Source organism: Equus caballus, chromosome 13 (assembly GCF_041296265.1).
Source record: "Equus caballus isolate H_3958 breed thoroughbred chromosome 13, TB-T2T, whole genome shotgun sequence".
Lineage (NCBI taxonomy): Eukaryota > Metazoa > Chordata > Mammalia > Perissodactyla > Equidae > Equus > Equus caballus.
The window spans coordinates 6,708,483-6,736,326 of record NC_091696.1 but is presented as its reverse complement, the minus strand read 5'-3'; the positions used below and the strand labels follow the sequence as shown (position 1 = coordinate 6,736,326).

General features: G+C 45.8%; 1 protein-coding gene, 1 long non-coding RNA gene and 1 pseudogene across 3 annotated transcripts; 1 reads left to right on the top strand and 2 right to left on the bottom strand.

Annotated features, from left to right (window-relative positions):
- Nucleotides 1-88: 88 nt before the first annotated feature.
- Nucleotides 89-22,689, bottom strand: LOC138917067 (olfactory receptor 2AE1-like; annotated as a pseudogene).
- LOC138917068 (uncharacterized) lies at nt 1,252-9,434 on the bottom strand. Its single transcript, XR_011424520.1, has 2 exons — nt 9,327-9,434; nt 1,252-1,330 (listed from the first exon to the last, which is right to left on the bottom strand). It is a non-coding gene; the product is annotated as an uncharacterized lncRNA (long non-coding RNA).
- On the top strand, nt 20,911-26,968 carry LOC102147648 (skin secretory protein xP2). 2 transcript variants are annotated; one of them, XR_011424519.1, is made up of 3 exons: nt 20,911-23,123; nt 24,646-25,470; nt 25,937-26,968. XR_011424519.1 is itself a non-coding variant. In XM_070231441.1 (2 exons), exons 1-2 carry the CDS (start codon nt 25,339-25,341, stop codon nt 26,936-26,938), a joined length of 1,134 nt encoding a protein of 377 aa, XP_070087542.1. In that variant the 5' UTR covers nt 25,205-25,338; the 3' UTR covers nt 26,939-26,957. The 2 variants fall into 2 exon arrangements, 1 of the variants encoding a protein (XP_070087542.1); XM_070231441.1 differs by lacking the exon at nt 20,911-23,123 and having other exon boundaries at nt 25,205-25,470; nt 25,937-26,957.
- The last annotated feature ends 876 nt before the right edge of the window (nt 26,969-27,844 follow it).

Below are 27,844 nucleotides of genomic sequence, written 5' to 3'. Positions count from 1 at the left end.
CTATAAGGTTCCACTAAAGCCAGATAGGAGCATCCTGCCAGGATTAAGGGGTAAAACAACTCTCACGGAAAATGAATATTCTATGGAATTACTGGATTATACAGTAATTTTATTTTCTCATTTTTGAGGAAACGTGAAACTGTTTTCTATAATGGTTGTGCCATTTTACATTCCCACCAACAGTGCACAAGGGTTCCACGTTCTTCACCTCCTCACCAACACTTGCATTCTGTTTCTTTAAGGATAGCCATCCTAATGGACATGAAATGGTGTCTCATTGTAGTGTTTGTTTGTTTGTTTGTTTTTATTAAAGGGTGAGATTTATTGTTTCCTGTTTTATTAGATATAGTTGACACATAATATTATATTAACCCAAGGTGTCCAACACAATAATTTATGTATCTATCGTGAAATGATGACCACAGTAAGTTTAGTTAACATCCATCACCTCACAACATTATACATTTTTTCTCGTCGGAAGAACTTTTATGATCTATTCTCTTAGCAACTTTCAAATATACAATACTGTTTTGTGAACTATAGTCACCATGCTGTAAACTATATCCATAGAACTTATCCATCTTATAGCCCTTACTGTCCTCGAATAAGTATCCATAATGTTGGCTTCGATTGTTTTGTTCTCAAATAATCTTATAGGATTCCTGACAAGGGCATTGTTGTGTGTGTAGAGAGGGAGAGGCAGCAGAAGAATAACCCCCTGTCTCTAACTGGGATTGTGAGCTAGCTGTTTATGAATCACCCTTGGGACTTCAGAAACAACCCAGGTATAGTTTGTGTAAAAATTAATTCTACTTGTCATTGGAGTATTACAAAGTAAATCCAACCTCAGGGCTAGGTGGGTAAGATGACACCCAGCTCATGAGGGGTGGCTCACCCGATTACAGATGGCTAAAAAGCTGTTTCTCAGAGGAAAATACTTAGTTGTCGAAGACAGTATAACTTTCCTCTCAAATCTTAAGGGTTATTATTCTGAAGATGGTCCCAGGGATTCATGACATTTTTAACTAGTAGGGAAAGCAGGATATAAAAATTTGTCCCTCACTCTGGCATCCCTCAGACCATTAGACCCCAGGAAAGTTCACCGGGATGCCAGGCCTCTGCATATACATGCGATTAATATCTGGCTGAGACAAATGATTCTTACCAAGCTATCCACTGTAGTATTCTTTTTATAATATCTTCAGCTCTTTGAATTAATTACCTTGAATGTCATGTGGGACAGTAAAATAATCCAGGTCCTTTTCATTTATTAACCCATGCAACAAATAGTTATTGAGCAGTTGGTTCATGTCAGGCTCTTTTCTTGACTCTGGTGAAACAATAGTACACAAAGTAAAGTCCTTGCCCTCAGGGAGATTGCATACTTGTAAAATAGACAATAAGTATAATGTAAAGTAATTTTGTGTAACATCTTGTAAAGTAGTGCTACAAAGTGAAAGAAGGGCACACAGAATGGAGAGTGCTGCTTTGGATAGGGTAGTCAGGAACATGCTTAGAAATGCTTACATCTAAAAAGAGATAAAAAGGAAATGAGAGAGTGTCAAGCACTTTCAAGGCTTGATATTGGACTTCTCAGTTGGCAGAACTGAGAGAAAACAATGTTTGTTGTTTAAGCCACCCTGTGTGTGGTATTTTTGGAATAGCAACCCAAATGGAGTAAGATAGTACTCTATGGTGCTTTGATGCCTGCGACCAAGTTAGAATACTGGAATTGTGTGCTGACCACTTCGTTTATGTAGTAGTCATCGGGAACCTGAACCCTTGAAAACTCTTAAAGGTTTACTCAGATCACTGTAAGGAGATTATCCCATTCTATTGGCATACTCAGGGCAACTCCAATTGCTGTCTTTGAGTGATAACATCTCTCCCCAGCACTCTCCTCAGAGCCTTAGCTACATCCTTATTCCGGAGAGTATAAATCAAAGGATTCAGTGTGGGAGTAATGATGCTATAGAAAACAGAACCAACTTTGTCTTGCAATGGAGTGCACTGGGACCTGGGCCTCATATATGAGAACATGCAGGCACCAAACCAGAGGGAAACCACAGTGAGATGAGAACTACAAGTGGCAAAGGCATTTCTCTTACTCCCAGCTGCATGCATCTGAATGATGCTGTGGAGGATGAAGGCATAGGATGTAGAAACCAGCAAGATGTGGAGGAGGAGAAGTAGGATGCTGCTGATGAACACTGTGGTCTCATAGACAGTGATGTCTCCACGTACCAACTTCACAACAGCTGGAAACTCACAGTAGAAGTGGTGGATTTTTCGAGGCCCACAGAAAGGGAACTGCGTCAAGATCACCGTGTGAATTAGGGAATTTATGGATGCCCCCAACCATGACACAAGAGCCATCATAAGTCCCACCTTTCTGTTCATGAGAACAGTGTAATGCAGTGGATGACAAATGGCAACATAGCGGTCATAGGACATCAGAGCTAGGAGAAGACACTCAGCACCAGCCACAGACAAATAGAGGAAGTGCTGGGTGGCACAGCCCACAAAGGAGATGGACTTCTTGCCAGATAGGTAGTTGGTAGCCATCTTGGGGATGGTTGTGGAGACATGCATCGGATCCATGAGGGAGAGCTGGCTGAGCAGGAAGTACATGGGTGTATGAAGCTGGGAATCTGCACGTATGAGGAGAATGGTGAGGATGTTGTCACTCGCCGCAATCAGGAAGACCACCATGGTCAAGATGAAAAGAAAGGTGAGTGAGGGACTCATCAAAGAGCCCTTCAAGGATGAAGTCTACTGGAGAGGTCTGATTCCTCTGCCGCATCTCCCCTTTCTCTGTCCCTGGGGAAACAGGAAGTGGAGAAGAATTGTGATATCAGAAATAGTGGAGTTCAGCATACCTTACAATAAGACCATTTGATTTACCACACGATTTTTGAAGACTTTTTTTTCTATTTCTAGTTATTCAACAGCCCAAATTCTTGAAATAGCCCTTTAAAATGAGAATGTCAAATCTTTCTTCACAAACATGACACTTAGAAATTCCGGAATTTCTAACCTCTAAGTGCCAAAAATCAAACAAGAGCCTCTCCTCATTAAGAAAGAAATACACACACACACATATATACTTTTTATAAGTATATATATATATATGCTTTATAGAGAGAGACTAAATGTTTACTAAACTAAATTATATTTAGTATAATATATATTATATATGTATATATATATATATATATAAAGTACACATATATGCTTTCTTACTTATTATGTCAGAGTTTATCCAGAGAAGCTGAACCACTGAGAGTTTTATACATACATATGTATATATACATATATACATATGTATGTACTTAATGGGATTGTACAGAAATTTTGCATTATGCAATAGTGAAAGCTGCTTAAGCGGTCTATATAAGGCTGTCACCCTTGTGTCTGATGCTGGAACTTCAAGTCCATGGCACAAGCAGTCAGGAAGCTATAAAGTGGATATAAAGTGTGGTAGATCAAGGGCCTGCTGGAACCCACAAGAATGAGATATATCCCCAAAAGGGCAGACTGAAAGCCATGTCTGTTCTTGCTGCCACTGGAATTGGCGGTGTGAGTGTCTTACAGAAGCTGAGGCCCATATTCAGGAGCCTAAACACACACACCTGGCCTGGAAGTCAGAGGCGCTAAAGGAGGACCCAGGGGAAGGCAGAACAATTGCAGGCCCACCTGCTGCTTCGCACGGATGAGGAGAATCAGCAGATCAGATGCCATCTCTGTACACTACAAAATGGCTGCTTCTCTTCTGCCTCTAAAGCTCTGGGACAGTCTCTCCTGTGACCCACCTTAACCAGAAACACAAAAAATGGGAATTCTGGGAAATGTAGTCCATCCTAGCCAAGTTGACACATTACAAAGCCACCAGAGTCCATCTCCTGCCAATCTGGCACACATGCACATCTCCTTAAGCCACACTTCATCCCAAAATAAACACAACAGTCATCCTTTTACCTAACATGATATCACTATCCCACATAGAACCAAAAACATGTGAAATAGTCATATAAAAACAAGGAAGAAATATCCATTCCTGCCGTCCACAGAATGAGACATCCTATCCAAGTGCTAACCCATTCTGTGGAAGACAGTTACACTCTTCCTCAGTCACTCTCGTTCATGATAATGGCCTCACAAACAGAGTAGCCACGGAAACCAGGATGAAGGCTACACATGGGCTCAGCAACATGGACTCCTCCTATCACTGAATCAACAAGCAAAGGAAGTTACTATACACTGCCTTGCATGGCTGATCCTGACTAGCAAGGGGTTACTGAGTTTCTACTACACCATGGGGATGAGGAGAAGCATGTCTGGAAGGCAGGAGATTTTCTAGGGGGCACCTCTGTACTCAAATGCCCTGTGATGAAAGTCAGTGGAAAACTATGCAAATCCAATTCACACAGGATTGGTAATGACCCAGATCCTTCAGGAATGAAAGTTTGGGTCATCCCACCAGAAAAGGAAACATGATGAAATGCAGACAAAGGAAATATGGAATGGTGTGAAAGAAGACTGTTATATACACCAGACATGACTATGTGAGCAGCTGCAGAAACAAAAACTGTAGTAGTAACAGGTATTTCTTCTTTCTTTTGTTATGAATACTTTCTAAATATAATTAACTGAATTGTTTGAGTTTTCCCCCTCAGATATCCCCTTTCTAACGTATGGTATATTAATGTAGTTAGGTTCATATCTAAGTATATCAGTCATAAGACATAAAAAGGGGAGTAGGAACCAGATAGAAGTAGAATGAATTTCAACCAAGACAAGGAAGCGATTTGGTATCTTCTTAAGTGGAAAGGGTTGGTGTGATTTATATCCTTTTCTTGGGAAAAGATTAACAAGTTTTTGATTGTATGTGGGGTAGTCGCACTATGTTATATGGAAGGAGAACTTGGTATGGTCTTTATTTGGAGATTAAGTATGGTTTATGAGATATATACGGGTGCCATGTTGACAAATAACAAAACCACCATTGTTATATACCTGAAAACAAACAAGAGATATGTCCTCAGTAGACCTGAGTCTCTTTAAATTATGGATCAGGCTGATCAAATTAAGATTATAACATTTAATCAACCAAATTCTATAACATTTAGTCAATCACATTCCCACTTGGCCCTTTATCTCATTCTCACAGGAATGCTGATCAGAATGAGCGCTTCATCTCCATGGTGAAGCCCAACTTGAAAAATTGATAATCTAAATTAATCTCCAAAATATCCACCCAATACCTCTTTGTATTTTTTCCTAAACATCTCCTAGATCTTCTTGCTTTCCACATTATCTGCTTACCATTTAGAGCAAAGAAGTCAGAACTGAATGTTTTCTCCAAAGGATAAATTGACCAGTAAGAAAGAGGTCACATATATTATCTCTCTCCAATTAATGCAGCCTAGGGTCATCTTTTTGGCTGTCTCCTCGTACTGTTATTTCAAACTCAGCTTCTTGTGAACGAAGGGTCCAATATCCCATGTTCCCCCTGGTCACTCCAACCCTATCAAGCCATCCATATATTTCCCTTGTATTAAAGTATTCATCTACGTCTCTATCTCTTTCCTCATTAATTTCCACCTTTTAAATGTCCATAGCATTGGTTTTCTCATCATCTGAGTCCTGTCTCTCTGCCTCCCTTAGACAACTTTCCTAATAATTTCCCATTCTGATTTGTGACCCTCAGTTGACTTTTTTCTCTGCTTTCTCAGCCAGCTTTCCTCACAGACTGACCAATATCACCCTCTGACTTTAGGGATGAGGGAATAAGCTAACAATGCCAGAGGTTGCCCTAGTTTTTAGTGAAGGTTTCCTGAACACCTCGAGCCCCAAAATTATCTTACCTGGAATTTCTGCTGCAGAGAATTGTGGAGAGAACAAGTATAGAAGTGAAATGGCGAGGGCAGCATAGATCCACACTAACTCAAACATTGGCTACTGATCATCCAAACAAGTCTTTTCTGAGGTGCTCATCAGACTTCCTTCTCTAACCCTGGTCATCTGCATTTACTGGTAGAATGGCATAGAACACCATGTCCTACACAGTCATCATTGTCTACACTAATTATCCTAGCGACAGAGCATCATCAGGAACAATAGCATCCATAGTAATGCTCTTGCAATCTGGGCTCAGATTTTGAACTCCATCAGCACACATCAGGACAGATTAAGTAACTGAACCTATTGAACTTGTAATAGGTGGGCCTTTGAATAATGAATATCCTTCATCTGCCTCTAAATATATATTTCAGGTACCTCTCCATCCAAAAGGACAACAAGAGCTTGGGCAAAAAGAATTTCCATTAATGTTACCAGATTAAGAAGGTTCATTTAATACCAGCTTAATCATCAATAGGTCCAGAGCTAAAAGAAAATCTGTTTTGGAGTTTCTGCTATTTTGGATCACTCAAGGCACTCTCTTCTTAGCTTTACACCTCCTTTCCTACCAAATAAAACAAGAATTTGCCTCTAGCACTGGTATTTTTTAGTAGAATCCCCTTCTTGACTGCATGAATCTTTCCTCAGCAGGAATCATAGCGGTAAAAATGAGAAGAGACTTGGCCAGAATGAGCTAAACATGAGGGAAAAGAAGCAAACATCTGTGAGAAATAAAACAGCCTTCTAACAGAGAGGCCCTATTATGTCAGCTGAGGCAAATCAAGGGCACTCAATGTATGGCGTCAGGGATTCAACCCAGAGGACACATCCTGAGTCTCTTCTGGAGAGCATTACTTCAAGATGTCAATTACACTCCCTGTGTGCATTGAGATAAGCATTCCCAAAGGGCTTTCTTGGAGTTCGTTGGGAGGTGTCAGGGCATGAGATATTTCAAGGAGCATCACTCTGACGGTAACATGGGAATGACTTCTCCAAGGGCCAATTAAGCATGGAGAGAAACAATTCCTAGAGTCTCTGGCTTGTTTTTCATCTTTAAACACAGATCTTTCTAGCTCCTTTCTATCCAACCCTTTTGAGAAGACAGACTGCAAAAAATCTAGTCTCCTTTGCTCATAGGACACTTTTGGGGGTTCTGCCACGTGCAATATCATAGAACAGAAGTCAAGGAATAGAGACAGGCAATTGCCAGTAGTGTTTCCCACTCTAGCTCTTGGTCATACTCCAGTTTCATATTCAACATTAATATAACATGTCAAAAGACTTCAGATACAGATATCAAAGAAGAAAATGGCATGTCCCTACATCTCCTTCATATTTACTCCCATCTCATTGTCATACACTGCTCTTTCTCTCCATTACATGTTGAGCTATTCCTTGTTTCTCTAACTCAACTCAGTTGCTAAAATGTCTTGTTTCACTGATCTTATCTTGTTTATTCTTGGTGTAGGTTCAATGTATCATCACTCTCTTCAAAACCTGCTCTCTAATGCTTTTACCTGGTGCTCTTCTTCTCACCAGAATATAATATCTCTGTGGTTAAGACAATGGTGGCATTTATATAATTCAGTAATTTATTTGACAAATATTTGATGAGCTTCTGCTATGTCCCCAGTGTCATATTGGGTAGCATGATATATGGTGATTAACAAGCAACCATGGTCTCTCCCCCCATGGAACTTACTGGTAAAACTAATAAATAAACATTGTATATCATATGGGGTTAAGAATTTGTAGTAATTAGAAGACATCATCATCATGGTGGTGTGAGAGGATCCTTGAGTCTCTGCTCTTCGATCTACAATGATTAAAACATTCAAAACTCAACAAAAGCTAAATTGCACCAAACATCAGGGTGATGGAAAGATCTACACATCAGTACATGCAAAGAAAGTGAATTGGAGCACACAGAAAAGCCTAAATGAGGGAGCAGTGGAGGCAGCACCCAGGATCCTGGATCCCCAGCCATGGCAGATGAGCCAGCCGCCCCTGATCCCAGAGGACACAGTGGTCTGCAGCAGAGGTGTACGTGTGACTGCAGCCAAGCAGGGGCAGTGACACCTGTGGCTACAGGAAGCAGAGGAGCTACAAAGGTGGAGTCCCATGATCCCAAACCCCTGTCCTCAGCTCAGAGCCTGGTGGCACCAGGTGTGCACAGCACTCCCACTTCCCAACAGCAGTGTTTCCTGGGACCAAAGGGTAACAGGCAACAGCTGAGACAGTGTTGCTTGTACCAGTCTCTCTCGCCACCTCCCCAACCCCAATCCCCACAGCTGTGCTGGAGCTTCCCACTCAGTAGATCTCAGATGTGGCTTTACATTGACCATTTCCGTGTCCTGAGAGCAAAGCCAGCAACCACAGAAATGCAAGCAATAAAAAGCCATCAGTGGGCCCCAGAAGGGCAGGCAGCAACAAAGAGAGTATCCATGTGACACAAAATAGAGGAGCTGGAGGATAGAACTTGCAGATCCGCAGATATAGCCAGACACAGCTCAGGTAAGAGAAATCAAAAACAATTACTATAATGACACCTACTGAAAACAAAAAAAGGCTTCTAATCTCTAAGCAATTGAAAAGTTTGAATCAAAACAAAACTGTACCTAAATAAAAAATGTATTTGCTACAGAAAACAATCCTCCGAAACCCAAACATAAAGTCATGGGAGATTCCGATCTAATGGACAAAAAATTCAAAATAGCTATCATGAATAAACTCAGTGAACTTCAAGAAAACTCAGAAAGATGGTTTCATGACCTCAGGAATGAAATCAATGAACAGAAGGAATACTTCAATCTCCAAAGAGATCGAAACTTTCAAGAAGAACTAAGCAAAAATTCTGGAGGTGAAGAACTCGATGAATGAGATGAAGAATGCATTGGAAAACATTGTAAAAAGAGCATGTCATGTGGAAGAGAGAATTAGTGAGCTTGAAGATAGCTATAAATGGGGCAGGTAGAAGAGGAGAGACAGCTAACACTTTTTAAAATGTAGAAATTCTACAAGAACTATCTGACTCCTTTTGAAATGACAACATAAGGGTAATGGATATCACAGAATGAGGAGAGAGAGAGAAGGGAGTAGAGAGCTTATTTAAAGAAATGGTAGCTGAGAACTTCCCAAACCTGGGGAAGGAACTGAATGTACAAATCCATTGTGCAAGTAGAACACTCAATTATCTCAACACAAAAGGACCCTCTCCAAGACACGTGATAACAAAACAGTCAAAAATCAATGACAAGAGGATTGCTGGGAAGGTGGTAACACAGGACTCTGAACTGACCTTCTCCAATGGACACAACAAATTTACCCCTGTGGAATGATTACCTCTGAGTGAGAACTGAAGACTGTGTAAAACGAACCCCGAAAACAAAGAACAACACTGACTGAGTTGTAAGAGGCAGAGATACCTTCCTGCTGAGGAAAGAGTCACATTCTTGCCATGGTGCTTCAAGCCAGAGACATTTTAAGGTATGAAGCTTTTCCTGAAGGAGCAGGGGATCTGAGGGGGAGAGTGATGTCATAATAAGCAGCCTTCAAATTCAGCACAACCAAAGACAAACTGGCTTTGCTGGTTATTAAACCCAAAGGAGAATACCCCCCAGAAAACCTATTGAAGAGAAGAGAAAGAAAAGCCTGCTTTCAAGGGGCCCATGGAGAAATTCACCCATTCTAAAAACCAAACAAAATCACCAGAAAGAAAGGTGCATAGTCCTTTGGTTAAAAAAAAAGACTCACTGGATAAGCTCTGAGCACATCTCAGAGAGGCAGAAGGTGATTGGGATCACCACCCCAGGGAGTGAACACTGGTCGGAGCCATTATTGTGACATAATACAGGCCTCTGAGACAGACAGTGGCAGATGCAATTGTATTTCTTCCCATGGTCTGTTAGCTGAGGGGTTTAGCCTACCCACTAGAGCAGTGATTTAATCCAGCTCATCCAGGGAAGGCGCCCTGCCCTAGGGACTCACCCCACCCACTAGCCAGCCAACAGGGAACTTGTGGGGCTGTGTAGGTGGTGTGTTCTGGACCTCTACAGCAAGACAAGCAGGTCTGCTTCAGCAGAGCAGGGCATGTACACAGGGTGGGCCTGTGTTGATGGGGTTTATGGTCCCACAGTGGGGTGGTGAGACTTCTCAGGTGCAGCAGGCTTGTGCTGTTGGCATTCTTATACAACAAATAGGGAATCTGCCCACCTTCCAACACCTGAAATGATTGTGTGCTCCCATCCCTGAGTCTGGCGTCACAAGGTTGAGCTCCTGAGAGAGCTAACAACAGCCCCGCAGACCAAAGGCCCAAAGAAAATGTGAGGCCGTGACACTAGCAACCAGCCACACTGGGGCCTGACTCACTTTATAGCAAAACAACAGCAGGTATGTGCTATTAGACCTTTCAGCCAGCTGTGTTGGGGCTCACTTCACCCAATAAAGTGAGTAAAGTGACCATAGCAGCAACACACAGCTGAGCCTTACAATCACCTGGTCAGGGGGTCAGCCCCACTTTCATATGCACCTTCAGCAAGACCTAACTTGCCACAGCTTCTAGTCTATAAGCCTGGCCTGCAGACTGTGGACTCGCCAGCCCACATGCTCACACAGGCCAGTATATTAAAGTCAGTCTCTCTCTCCACATACGTATACACACATCTGTATATGTGCGCACATGCACGTGGGTGTGTATCCTGTTGCTTGTTTTCGGGAGAAGCCTGGCAACCACATTGCTGAAGTCCCTTTGTCCTTCACTTTTCCATTTCAGAATCCATGTCATTCGAGGGCTTTAGAAACTCAGCGCCATAGGAAGTTTGCAGATGAAGCATTTGTCCAGTCCAGACCTTGTACTGCATGTCGGGCGCTCCCAGCACCGCCAGGGAATTCTGGGGAAAGCCCAGGTGACCCTTTCCTAGCTGAAGACACAAAGGACCCCAAGGCCCCTTACCTGCGACAGGCCAAACTGAGGAACAGAAAGCTCACCCTCCTGAGGGCCGTTCGACAACATGGTCAGCAACCAAACTCCTGCAAGACAAAAGCAATATATGAGGCCTCAGGAAATAAACCCAAAGCAGTATTTGCAGAATGCGGACTTCCATGCCAGAAAGGGCTGTCGAGAATATGTCGCATTTCCTTTAACACACTTCTTGGGGAAGTCAACATTTTGCCTGTCTATTGTGACCCTTTAGCACTCGCACTCGATACATGCTCCTTCCTGCACGGTCCTCTCCTTTTGTGCTAAATGCTTCCACTCTACAGTCAGTCAAGAGAAGAAAAATGATGGCGTGTGCATGCCAGAGGGAGTCAGCACCCTCACAAATCATCAGGAGCATGTGAATTTCTGCCATCACTTGTGTGGAGTGGGGGCCGCCCCTAGCTACGCAGCAGCCAGGCAAGGATAACCGGGGGCAAGAGGTCTAGATGACTCCTTGGACAACTTTTAGCAAGGATTTGCTGGGTGGATTCTGATTTGCTTCCAGAGAGGTCTGTGTGTTTGTGTGAGGGAGAGAGATGGAGGGAGAGGGCAGGGAAGGTGATTTCATGGTTTGAAAGCTGCTGGGAAAGCTGATTCCCACTAAATGCAGAAAAGCCATTGGACAAAATCCAACGCCCTTTGTGATCAAAACACTCAGGACACTAGAAACACAAGGCAGCTCCCTGAGCCTGGGAAAGGGCATCTGTGAACAAGACAGAGCTCACATGCATCATACTTCACGGGAGAGACTGGAAGCCTCGTCCCTGACGTCAGGACAAGGTGAGCAAGGGCCACTCCCATCAATTCTATTTTACATTTACGGGAGGTTTTAGCCATGTCAGATAGGCAAGAAAATGAAATAAAAGGCATCCAGATTGGACGGAGTGAAGTAAAACTCTCTCTATTTGCAAATGACATGACCATGTATATAGGAAATCAGAGAAAACACAGAAAAAGTATTGGAACGAATAAACGACTTCTGCAAGATGGCAGGATACAAGATCAGTAAAAAAAAACAAAACCACCACCAATCTACGGAACTACAAGTTGGTGCAGCCACCATAGAAAACAGTATGGAAGTTCCTCCAAAGATTAAAAATAGAACCACCATATGATCCAGTAATTCCACTTCTGGGTATTTACACAATGGAAACAGAAACATTCCTGCAGACAGACATCTGCCCCCCGTGTTCACTGCAGCATGATTCACAGGAGCCCAGACACAGAAGCAACCCACATGTCTGAGCTATAGATGCAGAGAACAGGTTGTCAGCAGCCAGGGGGAAGGGGTAGTGGGTCGGCAAAGGGAGCAAGGGGGTCAAAAGGTACAAATTCCCTGTTCTAAAATGAAGAAGTCCTGAGGACTTAACGTGCATTGTGGTGACTAGAGTTAGCAGTACTATATTGTCTACTGGAAAGTTGCTAAGAGAGTCAATGCTAAAAATTCTCAAGACAAGAAAAAAAATTTTGTAACTATATGAGGTTGCAACAGCACAGAAAACACTGACCATCTTAAACTAGTTTTTCTCCATTAAAACAGGTTGTTGATTAATCAATCCTGGTGCTCAACTGCACAGACAGCACTGTGCACATGCCAGGCAGGAACCCATGACCCCAGGAGGTCCCCAGAGACAAGAATCCTCAGAAACACTGACACCGGAAGCAAGCAGCCCTTCAATAAGGACAATCTGGCTTCCAGCAGCCCAAGTAGCTTGATTACCGAGTCAAGGCCAGCCCGGCAGCCCACGTGGTCCCAGCAGCAGCTTACTAGTCCACCAGTGCTGAAATGTGACCCCAAACCTGCATTGGGAAGACAGATTGGAGAGATTTGCCCCCTGTTACCTTGTGAGACGACCTTGCAATGAAGCTCTTCTTTTCTCAAAAGCCAAGGCCATAGTCCTGGCTTCTATGCGCATCAGGCAGCAAGCCCTTGCTCAGTAACAAGGCAATGGATTCAAACTTGACTCACGGCGGTAGGATTTGGGAATATACACATATATGGAATCATTATATTTTACACCTGAAACTAATATATTTCAATTAAAAAGTCAATTTTACTTCTCCATGCTAGCAATGAAAAACTGACAATGAAAGTAAGAAAATAGGTTAATTTACAATAGCATCCAAACCAATAAAATCCTTAGTAATAAATCTAACTTAAGAAGTACAAGACTTGTACAACAAATGCTCCAAAACATTATTGAAAGCAATTAAAGAGGGCCAAAATACATGAAAAGACTGCCCATATTCATGGATCAGAAGACTTTATACTATGAAGATGGTGATACTGCATGGAGAGAACTGCAGAGTCAATGCAACCTCGAGCAAAATCTCAGCAGCCTCTTTTGCAGTAACTGACCAGCCAATCCCGAAATTCATAGAGAAATGCAAGGGAGCCAGAGGAGCCAAAGCAACCTCGAAGAAGAAGAACAGGATGGAGAGCTCACACTTCCTGCTTTAAAACTCATTGTGAAGCTGCAATAATGAAAACAGTGTGGTACCGACAGAAAAATAAACACACAGATAATGGAACAGAACTGAAAGACCAGAAATAAATGTTCATGTTTACAGTCAGTTGGATTTTGATGAGAGATGAGACAGTTCAAAGGGAAAAGAATAATTTTTCAACAAATGGGATCGAGACAACTGGATATTCACATGCACAGGAGGAAGTCAGACTCCTTCCTCACAACACTTCCAGAAATGACCTCACAGAGATCCAACACCACATAGGAGGCAGAACTACACAACTCCTACAGGAAAACACATGGGATCACAACTTCTGACCTGGAGTCAGGCAATCATTTCCCAGGGATGACACCGAAAGCACTAGTATAAAATAGAAAAGAAATAAATTGGACCTCAACAAAATTAAAAACACATGTGTCTCAAACGAGAGTATCAAGAAGGTGAGAAGACAACCTGCTGAATGGGACAATACCCAAGCAAATCACAAGTATAATAAGAGACCTGCGTATAGAAAACATACTGAACACTTAAAAGTCAATAATAAAGAAACTACAGGTGTGGACTGAGCAAGATGGTGGGGTGAGCTGACACGGGACTGTCTCCCCTCCAAACTGCAACAAAGGACTGGAAAAAAACTCAATTTCAGCAAATAAACCTAATGCCAGGACGTTGGAGACCTACAGTATCAAAAATATGGAGGACAGAGACCCTGCTGCTGGCCTCGGAGGAGCTGGAACACAGTAGGAGAGAACTTCGCTCCCTCCCCTAGAGTGTGGGATTGCTGCCGCCAGTGAGGGAAGGAGCGGGGGAGGGGCCGCACAACAGGGGTATCATCCAGGACTCCCGCTGGTGGTACAGTGGAAACCTGCTGACGGGGGGAAAGCTTCTGTGCGCAGGGACCCCATAAACCCAGGGCCCCAGGAGACCAGAGAACAGAAATGACCTGAATCCAGACTGGCACGTGAGAAAAACCGCCCCTTCCCCTGGCGAACCACGCTGGGTGCAGCCATCTTGCCCGAAGGCGCAGAGCTCAGAACATGCAGCTCTCGACCCCCATCTTGTGGCGACAGGCTGTAACTGCAACCGAATTCTACCACCATGGGAAAAAACCGCTCCTCTACCATCCAGCAACTTATAAAAGCTCTAGACCAGAAGGAAAACAATAAAAACACAGAATTAAGTCCTGAGGACTTGGAAACAGGTAACTTAAGTGAAAATGAGTTCAGAGCAGCTATAATCAAAAAACTCAATGAGGTAGAGAGAAAGATAGAGAAACAAGCCAACGAGTTCTGGAGTTGCTTCACAAAAGAGATTGAAATTATAAAGAAGAATCAAACAGAATTATTAGAGATGAAAAACACAATGGACCAGATAAAACAGAATACGGATTCCCGGAATGCCTGGGTAGACACCATAGAAGAGAAAATTAGCATAATCGAATATAGACAGGCTGAATGGCTCCAGACAGAGTAAGAAAGAGAACTAAGAATTTAAAAAAATGAGGAAAATCTCCAAGAGATAGTGGATTCAATGAGGAGAAAGAATTTAAGGATCAGAGGAATTCCTGAGAACACGGAAAAGGAAAATGGAGCAGAAAGTGTGCTTAATGAAATTATAGAAGAGAACTTCACAAATCTAGGGATTGAGGGAGAAATGTGTGTAGAGGAAGCTTTCAGATCTCTTAGATTTGTCAATGTAAACAGACCTACTGCAAGGCATATAGTAGTACAAATGGCAAAAATGAAAGACAAAGAAAGAATACTCAGGGCAGCAAGACAGAAGAAAATAACCTACAAAGGAACTCCTATCAGACTTTCAGTGGGTTTCTCTACAGAAACCTTACAGTCTAGGAGAGAATGGAGTGACATATTCAAAACTTTAAAAGATAAAAATCTTCAGCCAAGAATACTCTATCCAGCAAGAATATTCCTCAGATATGAGGAAGAAATTAAATCTTTTCCAGACAAACAAAAATTAAGGGAATTTGTAATCAGAAGTCCTCCACTACAAGAAATCCTCAAGAAGGCTCTCATACTTGAAAAAAGAAAAAATGGAGAAAGGGGTCACAAACCACAGAGTAGCGAGACAGATAAATAGAACCAGAATAGGATAGCAAATATTCAACTATAGCATTAGGGTAAAGGTAAGGAAACTACCAAAGCAAAGAGGATCTTATCACTCTAACTACAAACTCATAACATGAGTTGGAATAAGAAACGAAGATAATAATTTAGGAGGGGAAGAGCAAAGGGACTAAATCAGTCTAGGCCAAGTAACTAAGAGACCACCAGAGAATAGACTATATTATACACGAGATTCTAAATACAAACTTCAGGGTAGACACTAAACTAAAAAACAGAACAGAGACACAAATCATAAATAAGGAAAAATCTATGAAACCCAGCGTAAGAAATCGCCGTATCACATGGGTAGGATAAAGCACACAGGAAGAGAAAATCAGGAAAGCCAGATAATGAGAAACAGATTGACAGCTTTAAGTCCACATGCATCAATAATCACTCTCAATGTAAACGGATTGAACTCTCCAATAAAAAGACACAGAGTGGCAAAATGGATTAAAGAAAAAGATCCAACAATTTGTTGCCTCCAGGAAACACACCTCAGCCCCAAGGACAAACACAGGCTCAGAGTCAAGGGGTGGAGGATAATACTTCAAGCTAATAGCAAGCAAAAAAAAAGCAGTTTTTTATCAAAAGTTTTTTATAAAAAGCAATTATTATATCAGACAAAGCGGGTTTCAAAATAAGACAGGTAAAGAGAGACAAAGTGGGACAATATATAATGATCAAAAGGACACTTCATCAAGGAGAAATAACACTTATAAATATCTATGCACCCAACATAGGAGCACCAAGGTTCATAAAGCAACTATTAACAGACCTAAAGGAAGATGTTAAAAACAACACAATAATGGTAGGGGACCTCAACACCCCACTCACATCAATGGACAGATAATCCAGACAGAAAATCAATCAAGAAATAGTGGAGCTAAACGAAAAACTAAAACAATGGGACTTAGTAGATAGATATAGATCACTTCATCCTAAAACAGCAGAATACACATTCTTCTCAAGTGCACATGGAACATTCTCAAGGATAGACCATATGTTGGGAAACAAGGCAAGCCTCTACAAATTTAAAAAAATTGAAACAATAACAAGCATCTTCTCCGATCATAATGCTATAAGGCTAGAAATTAATTACAAGAAAAAAGTTGTGAAAGGCACAAAGATGTGGAGACTAAACAATACACTACTGAACAAGCAATGGATCATTGAAGAAATTAAAGAAGAAATCAAAAAATACCTGGAAAGAAATGAAAATGATAACATGCCATATCAGCTCATATGGGATACAGCAAAAGCTGTATTAAGAGGAAAATTCATCACAATACAGGCACATCTTAACAAACAAGAAAAATCCCAAATAAGCCATCTTAAACTACACCTAACTGAACTAGAGAAAGAAGAACAAATAAAGCCCAAAGTCAACAGAAGGAGAGAAATAATAAAAATCAGAGCAGAAATAAATACTAGTGAAACGAAAAAGGCAGTAGAAAGGATCAATGAAACAAAGAGCTGGTTCTTTGAGAAGATAAATAAAATTGACAAACCCCTAGCCAGACTTACAAAGAAAAAAAGGGAGAAAGCTCAAATAAACAAAATCAGAAATGAAAGAGGAGAAATAACAACAGACTCTGCAGAAATACAATGGATTATAAGAGAATACTATGAAAAACTCTATGCTAACAGAATGGATAACCTAGAGGAAATGGATAAATTTTTGGACTCCTGCAATCTCCCAAAGCTCACTCAAGAAGAAGCAGACAATTTGAACTGACCAATCACAAGGAAAGAGATTGAAACAGCAATCAAAAACATCCCAAAGAATAAAACCCCAGGACCAGATGGCTTTCCTGGGGAATTCTACCAAACGTTCAGAGAAGATTTAATACCTATCCTTTTCAAGCTATTCCAAAAAATTAGGGAGGATGGAACACTTCCTAACACATTCTGTGAGGCCAAAATCACGCTGATACCAAAGCCTGACAAGGACAGCACGACAAAAGAGAACTACAGGCCAATATCACTGATGAACATAGATGCAAAAATTCTAAACAAAATTTTGGCAACCAGAATTCAACAATTCATCAAAAGGATCATACATCAGGATCAGGTGGGATTCATACCAGGGACACAGGGATGGTTCAACATCCACAAATCAATCAACGTGATATGCCACATCAACAAACTGAGGAATAAAAACCACATGATCATCTCAATAGATGCAGAGAAAGCATTTGACAAGATCCAACAGCCATTTATGATAAAAACTCTGAACAAACTGGGCATAGAAGGAAACTACCTCAACATAATAAAGGCCATATATGACAAACCCACAGCCAACATCATACTCAATGAGCAAAAACTGAACGCCATCCCCCCAAAAACAGGAACGAGACAAGGATACCCTCTTTCACCACTCTTATTTAACATAGTACTGGAGGTCCTGGCCAGAGCAATCAGGCAAGAAAAAGGAATAAAAGGAATCCAAATAGGCAGGGAAGAAGTGAAACTCTCGCTGTTTGCAGACGACATGATTTTATATATAGAAAACCCCAAAGAATCCATTGGAAAACTCTTAGAAGTAATCAACAACTACAGCAAAGTTGCAGGGTGTAAAATCAATTTGCATAAATCAGTAGCATTTCTATATTCTAATAACAAACTAACAGAAAAAGAACTCAAGAACACATCACCATTCACAATTGCAACAAAAAGAATAAAATAACTTGGGGTAAATTTAACTAAAGAAGTGAAGGACCTATATAATGAAAATTACAAGGCCTTTCTGAGAGAATTGAATGATGACCTAAGGAGATGGAACTACATTCCATGTACATGGATTGGAAGAATAAACATAGTTAAAATGTCCGTTCTATCTAAAGCAATCTACAGATTCAACACTATCCCAATCAGAATCCCAAGGACATTCTTTACAGAATTAGAACAAAGAATCCTAAAATTTATATGGGGCAAGAAAAGACCCCGAATTGCTAAAGCAATCCTGAGAAAAAAGAACAAAACGGGAGGCATCACAATCCCTGACTTCAAAACATACTACAAAGCTACAGTAATCAAAACAGCATGGTACTGGTACAAAAACAGGTGCACAGATCAATGGAACAGAATTGAATGCCCAGAAATAAAACCACACATCTATGGACACCTTATCTTTGACAAAGGAGCTGAGAGCATACAATGGAGAAAAGAACGTCTTTTCAATAAATGGCGCTGGGAAAACTGGAAAGCCATATGTAAAAGAATGAAAATTGACCATTCTTTTTCACCATTCACCAAAATAAACTCAAAATGGATCAAAGACCTAAAGGTGAGACCTGAAACCATAAGGCTTCTAGAAGAAAACGTAGGCAGTACACTCTTTGACATCAGTAGTAAAAGGATCTTTTCGGACACCATGTCTTCTCAGAGAAGGGAAACAACAGAAAAAATAAAGAAGTGGGACTTCATCAGACTAAAGAGCTTCTTCAAGGCAAATGAAAACAGGATTGAATCAGAAAAACAACCAACCAACTGGGAAAAAGTATTTGCAAGTCATATATCTGACAAAGGCTTAATATCCATAATATAAAGAACACTCACAACTCAACAACAAAAAATCAAACAACCCGATCCAAAAATGGGCTGGAGACATGAACAGACATTTCTCCAAAGAAGATATACGGATGGCCAACAGGCACATGAAAAGAGGTTCATCATCGCTGATCATCAGGGAATTACAAATCAAAACTACACTAAGATATCACCTTACACCCATTAGAATGACAAAAATATCTAAATCTAATAGTAACAAATGTTGGAAAGGTTGTGGAGAAAAAGGAACCCTCATCCACTGCTGGTGGGAATGCAAACTGGTGCAGCCACTACGGAAAACAGTATGGAGATTCCTCAAAAAATTAAAAATAGAACTACCATACGATCCAGCCATCCCACTACTGGGTATCTATCCAAAGAGCTTGAAGTCAGCAATTCCAAAGTCCTATGCACCCCAATGTTCATTGCAGCATTATTTACAATAGCCAAGACATGGAAGCAACCTAAGTGCCCATCAACAGATGATTGGATAAAGAAGATGTGGTATATATATACAATGGAATACTACTCAGCTGCAAAGCAGAACAAAATCATTCCATTTGCAATAACATGGATGGACCTTGAGGGAATTATGTTAAGTGAAATAAGCCAGTTAGAGGAGGATAATCTCTGTATGACTCCACTCATATGAGGAATTTAAAAAGATGGACAAAGAGAACAGATTAGTGGCTACCAGGGGAAAGGTGGGGTGGGGGGTGGGCACAAAGGGTGAAGTGGTGCACCTACAACACGAATGATAAACAATAATGTACAACTGAAATTTCACAAGATTGTCACCTATCATTAACTCAATAAATATAAATAAAAAAATAAAGAATTAAAAATAAATAAATAAATAAAAAATAATAAAGAAACTAATAACTCAACTTAAAAATGGGGAAAGGAGCTAAACAGACATTTCTCCAAAGAAGATACACAAGAGGCTGAAAAGCACAGGCAAAATGCTCAAGATCATTATTCAGAAGGGAAAAGCAAATCAAAGCCACAATCAAGATATCACTGCCCATCCACTAGGACGGTGGTAATTTAAAAGGTAGACAGTAAGCAGTGTCGACAAGGATGGGCAGAAATTCAAATCCTCATACGTTGCTGGCTTGAAATAAAACATGGTGCAGCCCTTTGGAAAACAGCCCGGCAGCTCTTCAAAATCTAGACGCAGTTTCCATACGACGCCACAATTCCACTCCCAGGTATGTACCCAAGAGAAATGGAAACATATGAAAAGTTTGAACACGAATGTTCATAGCGTCAGGATTCACAAGAGCCAAAAGTTGGAAACAACCCAAATACCCCTCCACTGGTTAGTGGATAAACAAAACATGGTATATCCAGACAACAGAATATTATTTGGCATAAAAGAGAATCAATTACTGACATGTGTTATAAATGCAGATGAACTTTGAAACATCCTACATTAAAGGAGCCATCAAAGGACCTGTATTGTATTATTCCGTGTATATGAAATGTCCAAAATAGACAGAGAGAGACAAGAGTAGTTGAGGGGTTCCCTAGGGCCATGGGGATGGGGGAATGAGAGTGACTTCTCATGGGTACAGGGTCTCATTTCGAGGGGATGAACATGTTCTACTATTGTGGGGATGGTTGCACAGCTCTGTGAATATCCCACAAACCACTGAATCGTACACTGAAAATGGGTGGATTACACGGCATGGCAGTTATATGTCAACAAAGCTGTTTCAAAAAAGAAAAAGAAGAGCAATTTTCTTTTAACTTTGCGATGTGTCTTTGTCCCACGATAAGTAGCACGAGGCACTGGCTACAGCTGAATCCCAACCAATCCAAAGGATGTGGGTCACAGCCCCACAAAGCCCACCCCCAGGGAAATGGGCAAAGACATCCTCAGAAGGAAAGGATGGGGGATGCTGGTGTCAGGAAGGGGGTGCAGACTTGCTCCAGCCAGCAGCATGGGCGGGAGCAGCCCTAACCCTAGCCTTCACACTAAAGAAATGTTGCCTTGAATTTATGCCTCGATCTTCCCAAGGGAAAGCAGGTGCAGCTTATGGTGTCTCTCTAGGCAAGAGGGTAGCTGGCAGAGGACAGAGTGGAAATTTTATCTTTTGATTTTCAAAGCAGCTATTCCATGTGGGAAACACACCGAAAGGGAGAAAACGAGAGTGCATAGGCTGTAACATTCTCTCTAATTCAATCACTCCAAGACACGGAGGTTTCCTTAGAAACTTGCCCAGAACAGAGCTGGAGATGGGATTTTAAACAACAGGACTTGAAACAAGTGAACATTATTGACTCATTGGTGTGATAGTCAGGGACCCATGAGGGTGAACACAGATCCTGCTGAAAGATGAATGAAAGTGCCCAAGGGCATCGATGAACTCTGGTGAGACGGAAGGAGCAGGACCTGTGCAGTGAGCACAGAAATGGGAACTTTCCATGACACACAGGCTGTGAGCGAGTTTCACTGGAACCACTCATCTGAGAGCTCGGCCTCTCTCGTCTGTCTGTTTACCAGTTTAGACCCTCAAGGGGAAAAAACTATTTTTGTCCCCTGTTTCATGTCTTCAGGAACATTTGGTAACTTAAGGCATCAGCTGTCAGAGCTGCAGGAACTTCTGGAAACCACTTAGGCCCTCCAGCCGAGCCCGATGTTACAGATGAGGAAACTGAGACACAGGGATGCTGGTGGTGTCTCTGACAGCTGGCCCAGGGCCTTTCAACCTGGTGAGACATGAAAATCTCTGCTCCCTGTGCCAGGAGTGGCCTGATCATTAGAACAAGACATTTTCGAAGAAAGCTGCCTGTTTACCATCAAGTGACCCCCAAACAAAACTTGAAGGATACCAGTAACTTTTCACATCATTTTAAAGAAACAAAGGTTGGTGCTTTATTTTTGCAAAGGGTAAAATATACCATCATTTTCGTTCTTTCCCCAACGCAGAAAGGAAACAGTCTACTGGACAGGAGAAAACTCTAGGGCGAGTTGCCATTTTCAGTTTATCCCCACGGACATTTGAACCAAACGACTTGAGTCCTGACCCCTTCGTCCCTATAGTCCCCCACAGTAAACGCATCAACTCATCATAAATGAGCAGAGACACATTGGTCTCCTCGGCCAGGTAGCATCCACATTTGCGACAGGTGTGCTCCTGCCACCAGGTCCCTGTCCCTCCCTCAGGGGTCCAGACAGGGCCGGACACACGGGTGGCAGCATGGTGCCGCCTTTGGTGGCGGGCAGCAGCTCTCTCACCTGCAGGCTCACCAGGCCAGGGCCGTGTCCTTCACCGAGGTGACGGAGGTCTCCTGCTGTCCCTGCAGACGCCGACGAACAGCCCTCAGTGATAAAGGACCGGGACACGGAGCAAAGGGCCCCTGTCCCCTGCGTCCGGCCCACAGGGCGAACCACAGGCGGGTCTCCGGGCTCAGAGGCCTTCTCTCCAGCCCCGGAGCCTCTTCTCCCGGCCTCCGGGCGCCGGCTGGCCCGGGACGCGGGGCCGAGGCTTCTGGGGGAACAGGCCACCTCTCTCTGCTCCCCTCGCCGCGCCCACAGCCTGGCCCCTGGGACCCAGGACCTCTCCGCACGCCCCACCCAACCTGGCCATGGAGCAGAAGGCAGGACAAGACCCTTGGGAGCGGCCCTTGGGCGCCATTGGCGGTGCGCATGCGCGCGGCGGGCGGTCACGGGCACGCGCTTTCTCTGGCCGTTGTGCACAGGGCCAGGACGCGAGCCTGGTTGCCCTCGGGGTCCGCCCATGTCCGGCCGCTGGAAGGAGGCCCTGCAGCTCCGAGTGCGTCCCCGCCACAGCCCGCGGAGAGAGCCCGGCCATGGCCACGCCAAGCTGGACTGCTGCAGCCCCACCACCCGCCCCTCAGGGGACAGTGGGGAAACGGAGGCCAGGAGCGGCAGGGACTGGCTGGGCCCTTGAGCTGGGCAGAGGCCAGAGGACAAGAAAGAGAGGCTCCTCCCATTTGCATCGCGGCGTCTGTGTTTCCGTTCACTGGCTTATTCATCCACTCATTCACTCATGGCCTCACTCACTCACTCATTCAGCCAGTCATTCATTCATTCAGGCCTTCACTTGTTCCTCATCCGTTCATTCGTTCAGGTAGGAATTCATTCTTTTAATCATTCAGCCAGTGGCCTCTATTCCCTGCTTGTGTGCCCAGCACTGTAACTTCACCAGGGAGCAAAACCCAATATGTTTCCTGCCCACGTGGAGCTCAGGTCCCTTGTGTGACATGAAGAAAACGTCAGAGAAATCCCATGCTGGGCGCTGCCATCTTGGGTGACCCTTGATCCCATGTTCAGGCCCAAGAGCCCATTACCACGTTTCCTGCAGGCTGCAGGCAAAGGCGGACCCTGAGGGCAGCCGTGGCTCAGGGAGGCCTGAGGAAGATGCCCCATGGGGGCTGAGGGTCTCTGGGCTCAGGGTGGGGAGGCAGGCGGCACAGGGAGGGAAACGGGGTTCCTGGGCCAGGCTGCCGAGAGGCGGGGTGAGTGGGCGCTGGGAGCCACCACCTTGGCTCTGAGCTTGTGTCTTTGCCTCTGTGCCTCTCCCTGGTGAGAAAAGCTCAAACCGTCTACACTACCTCCACCCCTCGCCCCTCGCCCCTCGCCCACCCCATCCCTGTACAGTCCAGAGTGGTGAAAGCCAAGGAGGGGAGAGGCAGGGACAGGGGGAGCCCTGGGCACCGCTTCCCTCACTCCAATTAGAAGTGTCTGCTCTGGCTCCACCCTCGGCGTGGGCTCCCCTGGTTCACTACAAACCTCCTTCTCCCTCAGCCCCAGTCCTCACCCACAGAGAGTTGGGGGGGGCTGGCTCTGCATCTCCATCCTCCACGGGGGTCTCCCAAGTCCCCCAAGAGGTGCTGCCCATGCCACTGCCCTCCGCCCAGGCACTCATCCAAGCTGGAGAGGTGAGCACACCTCAACTCTCAAGATTCACGGGTTCCAGAGCCCCCCAAGCACCAGCAGGCTCCCCTCCCACCCTCTGCAGGCCACAGGCCTCTGGTGGAAGAGAGGGAGCCGGGGAACTCAGAGATGCCCACTGTGGCCTCCCCACCGGGCAGCATGGCCTCAGTGACCAGTGTGGTGTCCACAAGGAAATGCAGGGTCTGGTGGTGCTCATCCCCTGTGAGGTGACAGAGGAAGCCATGGAGGTCAGCAGAGAAGGCTCTGGAGAGACAGGAAAGTCGCGGCCCCCACGCCAAGCTGATGGCACCAAGAGAAACTTGCCCACCTACCACAGGACCCTCCTGGCAGCATCTCTCAGGCTGACCTTTAGGACCCCATGGCCATCTTGGGCCACCTTTCTGAGCCACTGGGTCTGGATGTGGGGACATGTAGGGTCCTTCCCAGCCCCAGCTAAGAGAGGGGACCTTGGGGAGCTCGCAGATGAGAGCAGAGCACGCCAGTCCTGGGACTGAGGAAGTTTTGATGCCACTCTGTGAGTGGACACTGGGCAGAGGTTGGCAGGAAACCCCCCAATATATCTGTGCCCATTGTAATCCAGGGCAGGGGGCAGCTGGGCACTGCTGTCACAGCCACAGGTTGGCTTTGTGAGCGGAGCTTGGGGGAGGGAGATGGGGTCTGCCAGCACTGGAAAGACACAGGCTTTGACTTTTCAGCTCCTGCTAGGGCTGTGGAGCCAGCTGAAGACAGGGCCCAGGAGCTGGGAGAGCCATCCCCTGCTCCAGCTCCTGCCAGGCTGTGGAGCCAGCTGAACATGTGACCCCGGAACAGGGAGAGCCATGCCTTGCCCCAGCTCCTGCCAGGGCCCAGGAGCAAGCTGAAGTCGCAGCCAGGGAAGAGGGAGAGCCATCCCCTGCTCCAGATTCTGCCTGTGCCTGGAAGACTGCTGAAGCCCCAGCCATGGTCCAGAGAGAGCCATCCACTGCTCTGCCTCCTGCTGGGGCTGGCGAGCCAGCTGAAGCCACAGCTGGAGACCACGGACAGCCATCCCCTGCTCCACATCCTCCTGGAATCCTGGAGCCAGCTCAGGCCCCAGCCCTGTCCTCGGGAGAGCTCACTCTCCAACGCCCATCCTCCCCAGCTCCTGACCCATCCCTTCCACCTTCTTCCTCTTCACAACCTCCCTTCCTCTCCCACCTTAACCTGTATGTCTGTGTAGCCGTTTATAATTTTCATTTTCTTGTCTTGTTGTGGTGTTTGTGTCACCTTGAAATAGATTTATGGATTTATATTTTAAGACATCTGTGTTTTCTCCTTTTAAATTGTACAATTCCTGAGCATTAAGTTCCCAGCTCCTAGACACAGCCCCCAAGAGCTCAGTCATCTAGCAGTTGTCTAGAAGGAGCACCATGATTTCCTGTTGTCTTCCCATGTGCCAGGGCCGCAGCCTCAGCAGAGCTCGCAAGGAGCGCCCAGGATGCAGATACGGGCTCCTGTCCCGCTCGACACAACTCAGGACGTTTGTGTGCACGGACACAAAGGTGACACGGGGACGGCCTGAGTGGGAAATCAAGGCCAGGCCACCAATGTGGTCTCACTGGGACAGCCCTAAGTCCCCTCCCTGGGTGTGTGTGTGTGTGTGTGTGTTAGTGTGTGTGTGCATGTGTGTGTGTGTGTGTGTGTGTGTGTGTGGAAGGGTGGTTTGTGTGAGTGGACCACCGCGAGGAGGAGCAGGCTGATGAGGGGTTAGAAGCCTGGTGGGCCGGGCCCATTCCCACCCCAGCTCATGGCTGATCGGGTGGGGCGTGGAGTGCCGGGCAGCACCGTCTGCCCGAGGTTTCTCCCGAGCCCCTGAGGTCTATCTGTTTCATCCCGGGGAGAATTCTGCGCAGACACAGGGTGGTGCCTGATGTGGGAGCATTAGGCGCAGAGGGCAGAAGAAAGAGCAGGGGCAGCTGAGCAGGGCTCTGATGCTTCTGGGATGACTGTTGGTCACTGTCTTTGCAGAGGTCCACTCGGGACACGGAGTCCAGCTCCCCGAGGGAGGAGAAGCGGGGCAGGAACAGCGTAGCGGCAGGCGTGGGGAAAAGGCTGCCGTCCTCAGGGACTGTTGCACAAGGATCAGAGCCAGCACAGGCCCCAGCCCGTGTGCGGGGAGCACAATCACCTCCAGCAGCTCCTGCACAAGGGCAGGAGACAAGCAGCGCCCCAGGACGGGAGCAGGGAGAGCCAGCCCCTCCTCAGGCTAGGGCAGGAGCCATGCAGCCGGATCTCATGGAACCAGCGGAGCAGGGAGAGCCATCCCCTGCTCCGGCTCCTGCCAGTGCCCCGGGTCAGGCTGAAGTGGTCGCCAGGGAGCAGGGAGAGCCATCCACTGCTCCGGCTCCTGCCAGTGCCCAGGGGCAGGCTGAAGTGGTCGCCAGGGAGCAGGGAGAGCCATCCCCTGCTCTGGCTCCTGCCAGTGCCCCGGGGCAGGCTGAAGTGGTCGCCAGGGAGCAGGGAGAGCCATCCCCTGCTCCAGCTCCTGCCAGTGCCCTGGGGCAGGCTGAAGTGGTCACCAGGGAGCAGGGAGAGCCATCCCCTGCCCCGGCTCCTGCCAGTGCCCGGGGGCAGGCTGAAGTGGTCGCCAGGGAGCAGGGAGAGCCATCCCCTGCTCGGGCTCCTGCCAGTGCCCTGGGGCAGGCTGAAGTGGTCGCCAGGGAGCAGGTAGAGCCATCCCCTGCTCCGGCTCCTGCCAGTGCCCCGGGGCAGGCTGAAGTGGTCGCCAGGGAGCAGGGAGAGCCATCCCCTGCTCCAGAGCCTCCTGGAGCCCTGGAGCCCGCTCAGGCCCCAGCATTGTCCCCGGGAGAGCTCACTCTCCATCCCCCGTCATCCCCAGCTCCTGACCCATCCCTTCCACCTGCTCCCTCACCACGACCTCCCTTCCTCTCCCTGCTTCCCCCTTATGTCTGTGTAGCCGTTTATGTTGCTCGTTTTCTTGTCTTTCTTTGGTCTTTATGTAAATTGTAAAATAAATTTATTTATATTTTAAGAACTCCGCATTTTCTCCTTTTCAAGTGTACAATTCCCGAGCGTTAAGCACAGTCCCAATGCTCGGCCTCCATCACCACTGTCCGCTTGCTGGACATTCCCTTCTCCACAAGGGAAGCCTTTTCCCAAAGCGCTCATGCCTCATTCCTCCTTGGCTCCCTGACAACGCCTATTCTGTGTTCTGGCAGGTTTTGGTCAATCTTTTCTGGATGGCTCCTATCAGTGGAATCATGCAATATTTTCAGAAGCACTGATCGAAAGCAGCCGTGTCAGGAGCCTCTTGTGGTCCACAGGCGTGCTGGGGGTGGGGACCCCCACGTGTGCTGCCGGCAGGGCTGCTCTGTGTGCCTGGCCGGGGACAGGAGGCCCGGCTGCCCCGAGGGAGAGAGGACTGGGAGACCCGTCACACCCAGGGGGGCAGGAGGCCAGGGCTGTGTCCATGCCGAGCAGGGCTGATGCGGTTCCTGCGCAACCCTCACGGGACAGTTGGGAAGCTGAGGCCAGGGGAAACAGGGACCGGCCCTGGGCCCACGAGGTGGGCAGAGTCCGGAGGAGAAGCGAGGCTTCCAGGCCCCTGGGCCAGCTCTAGCGTCCCAGGAGATTGGCCTTGGGAAGGAGAGCCCCTAAGATCCTGGGGGACCTCTGTCCACGCCCTCCCATTGGGGGCCCTTTCCTTTGGGCATCCGCACCTGGGCGCACACTCACTCTCACACTCACACACACTCTGCCTGCCCAGGGTGGGGGTCAGGAGGGGAGTGCACACTGGGGAGGTGACAGCTGGAAAGAAGAAAGAGGTGGCTCTGCCTCGGCCCAGGGTTTTCCAGTCCCCTAGCAACATGCCCAGGTCTGCAGCATGAGGAGGAGAGATGCCTGACAAGGTCTGGG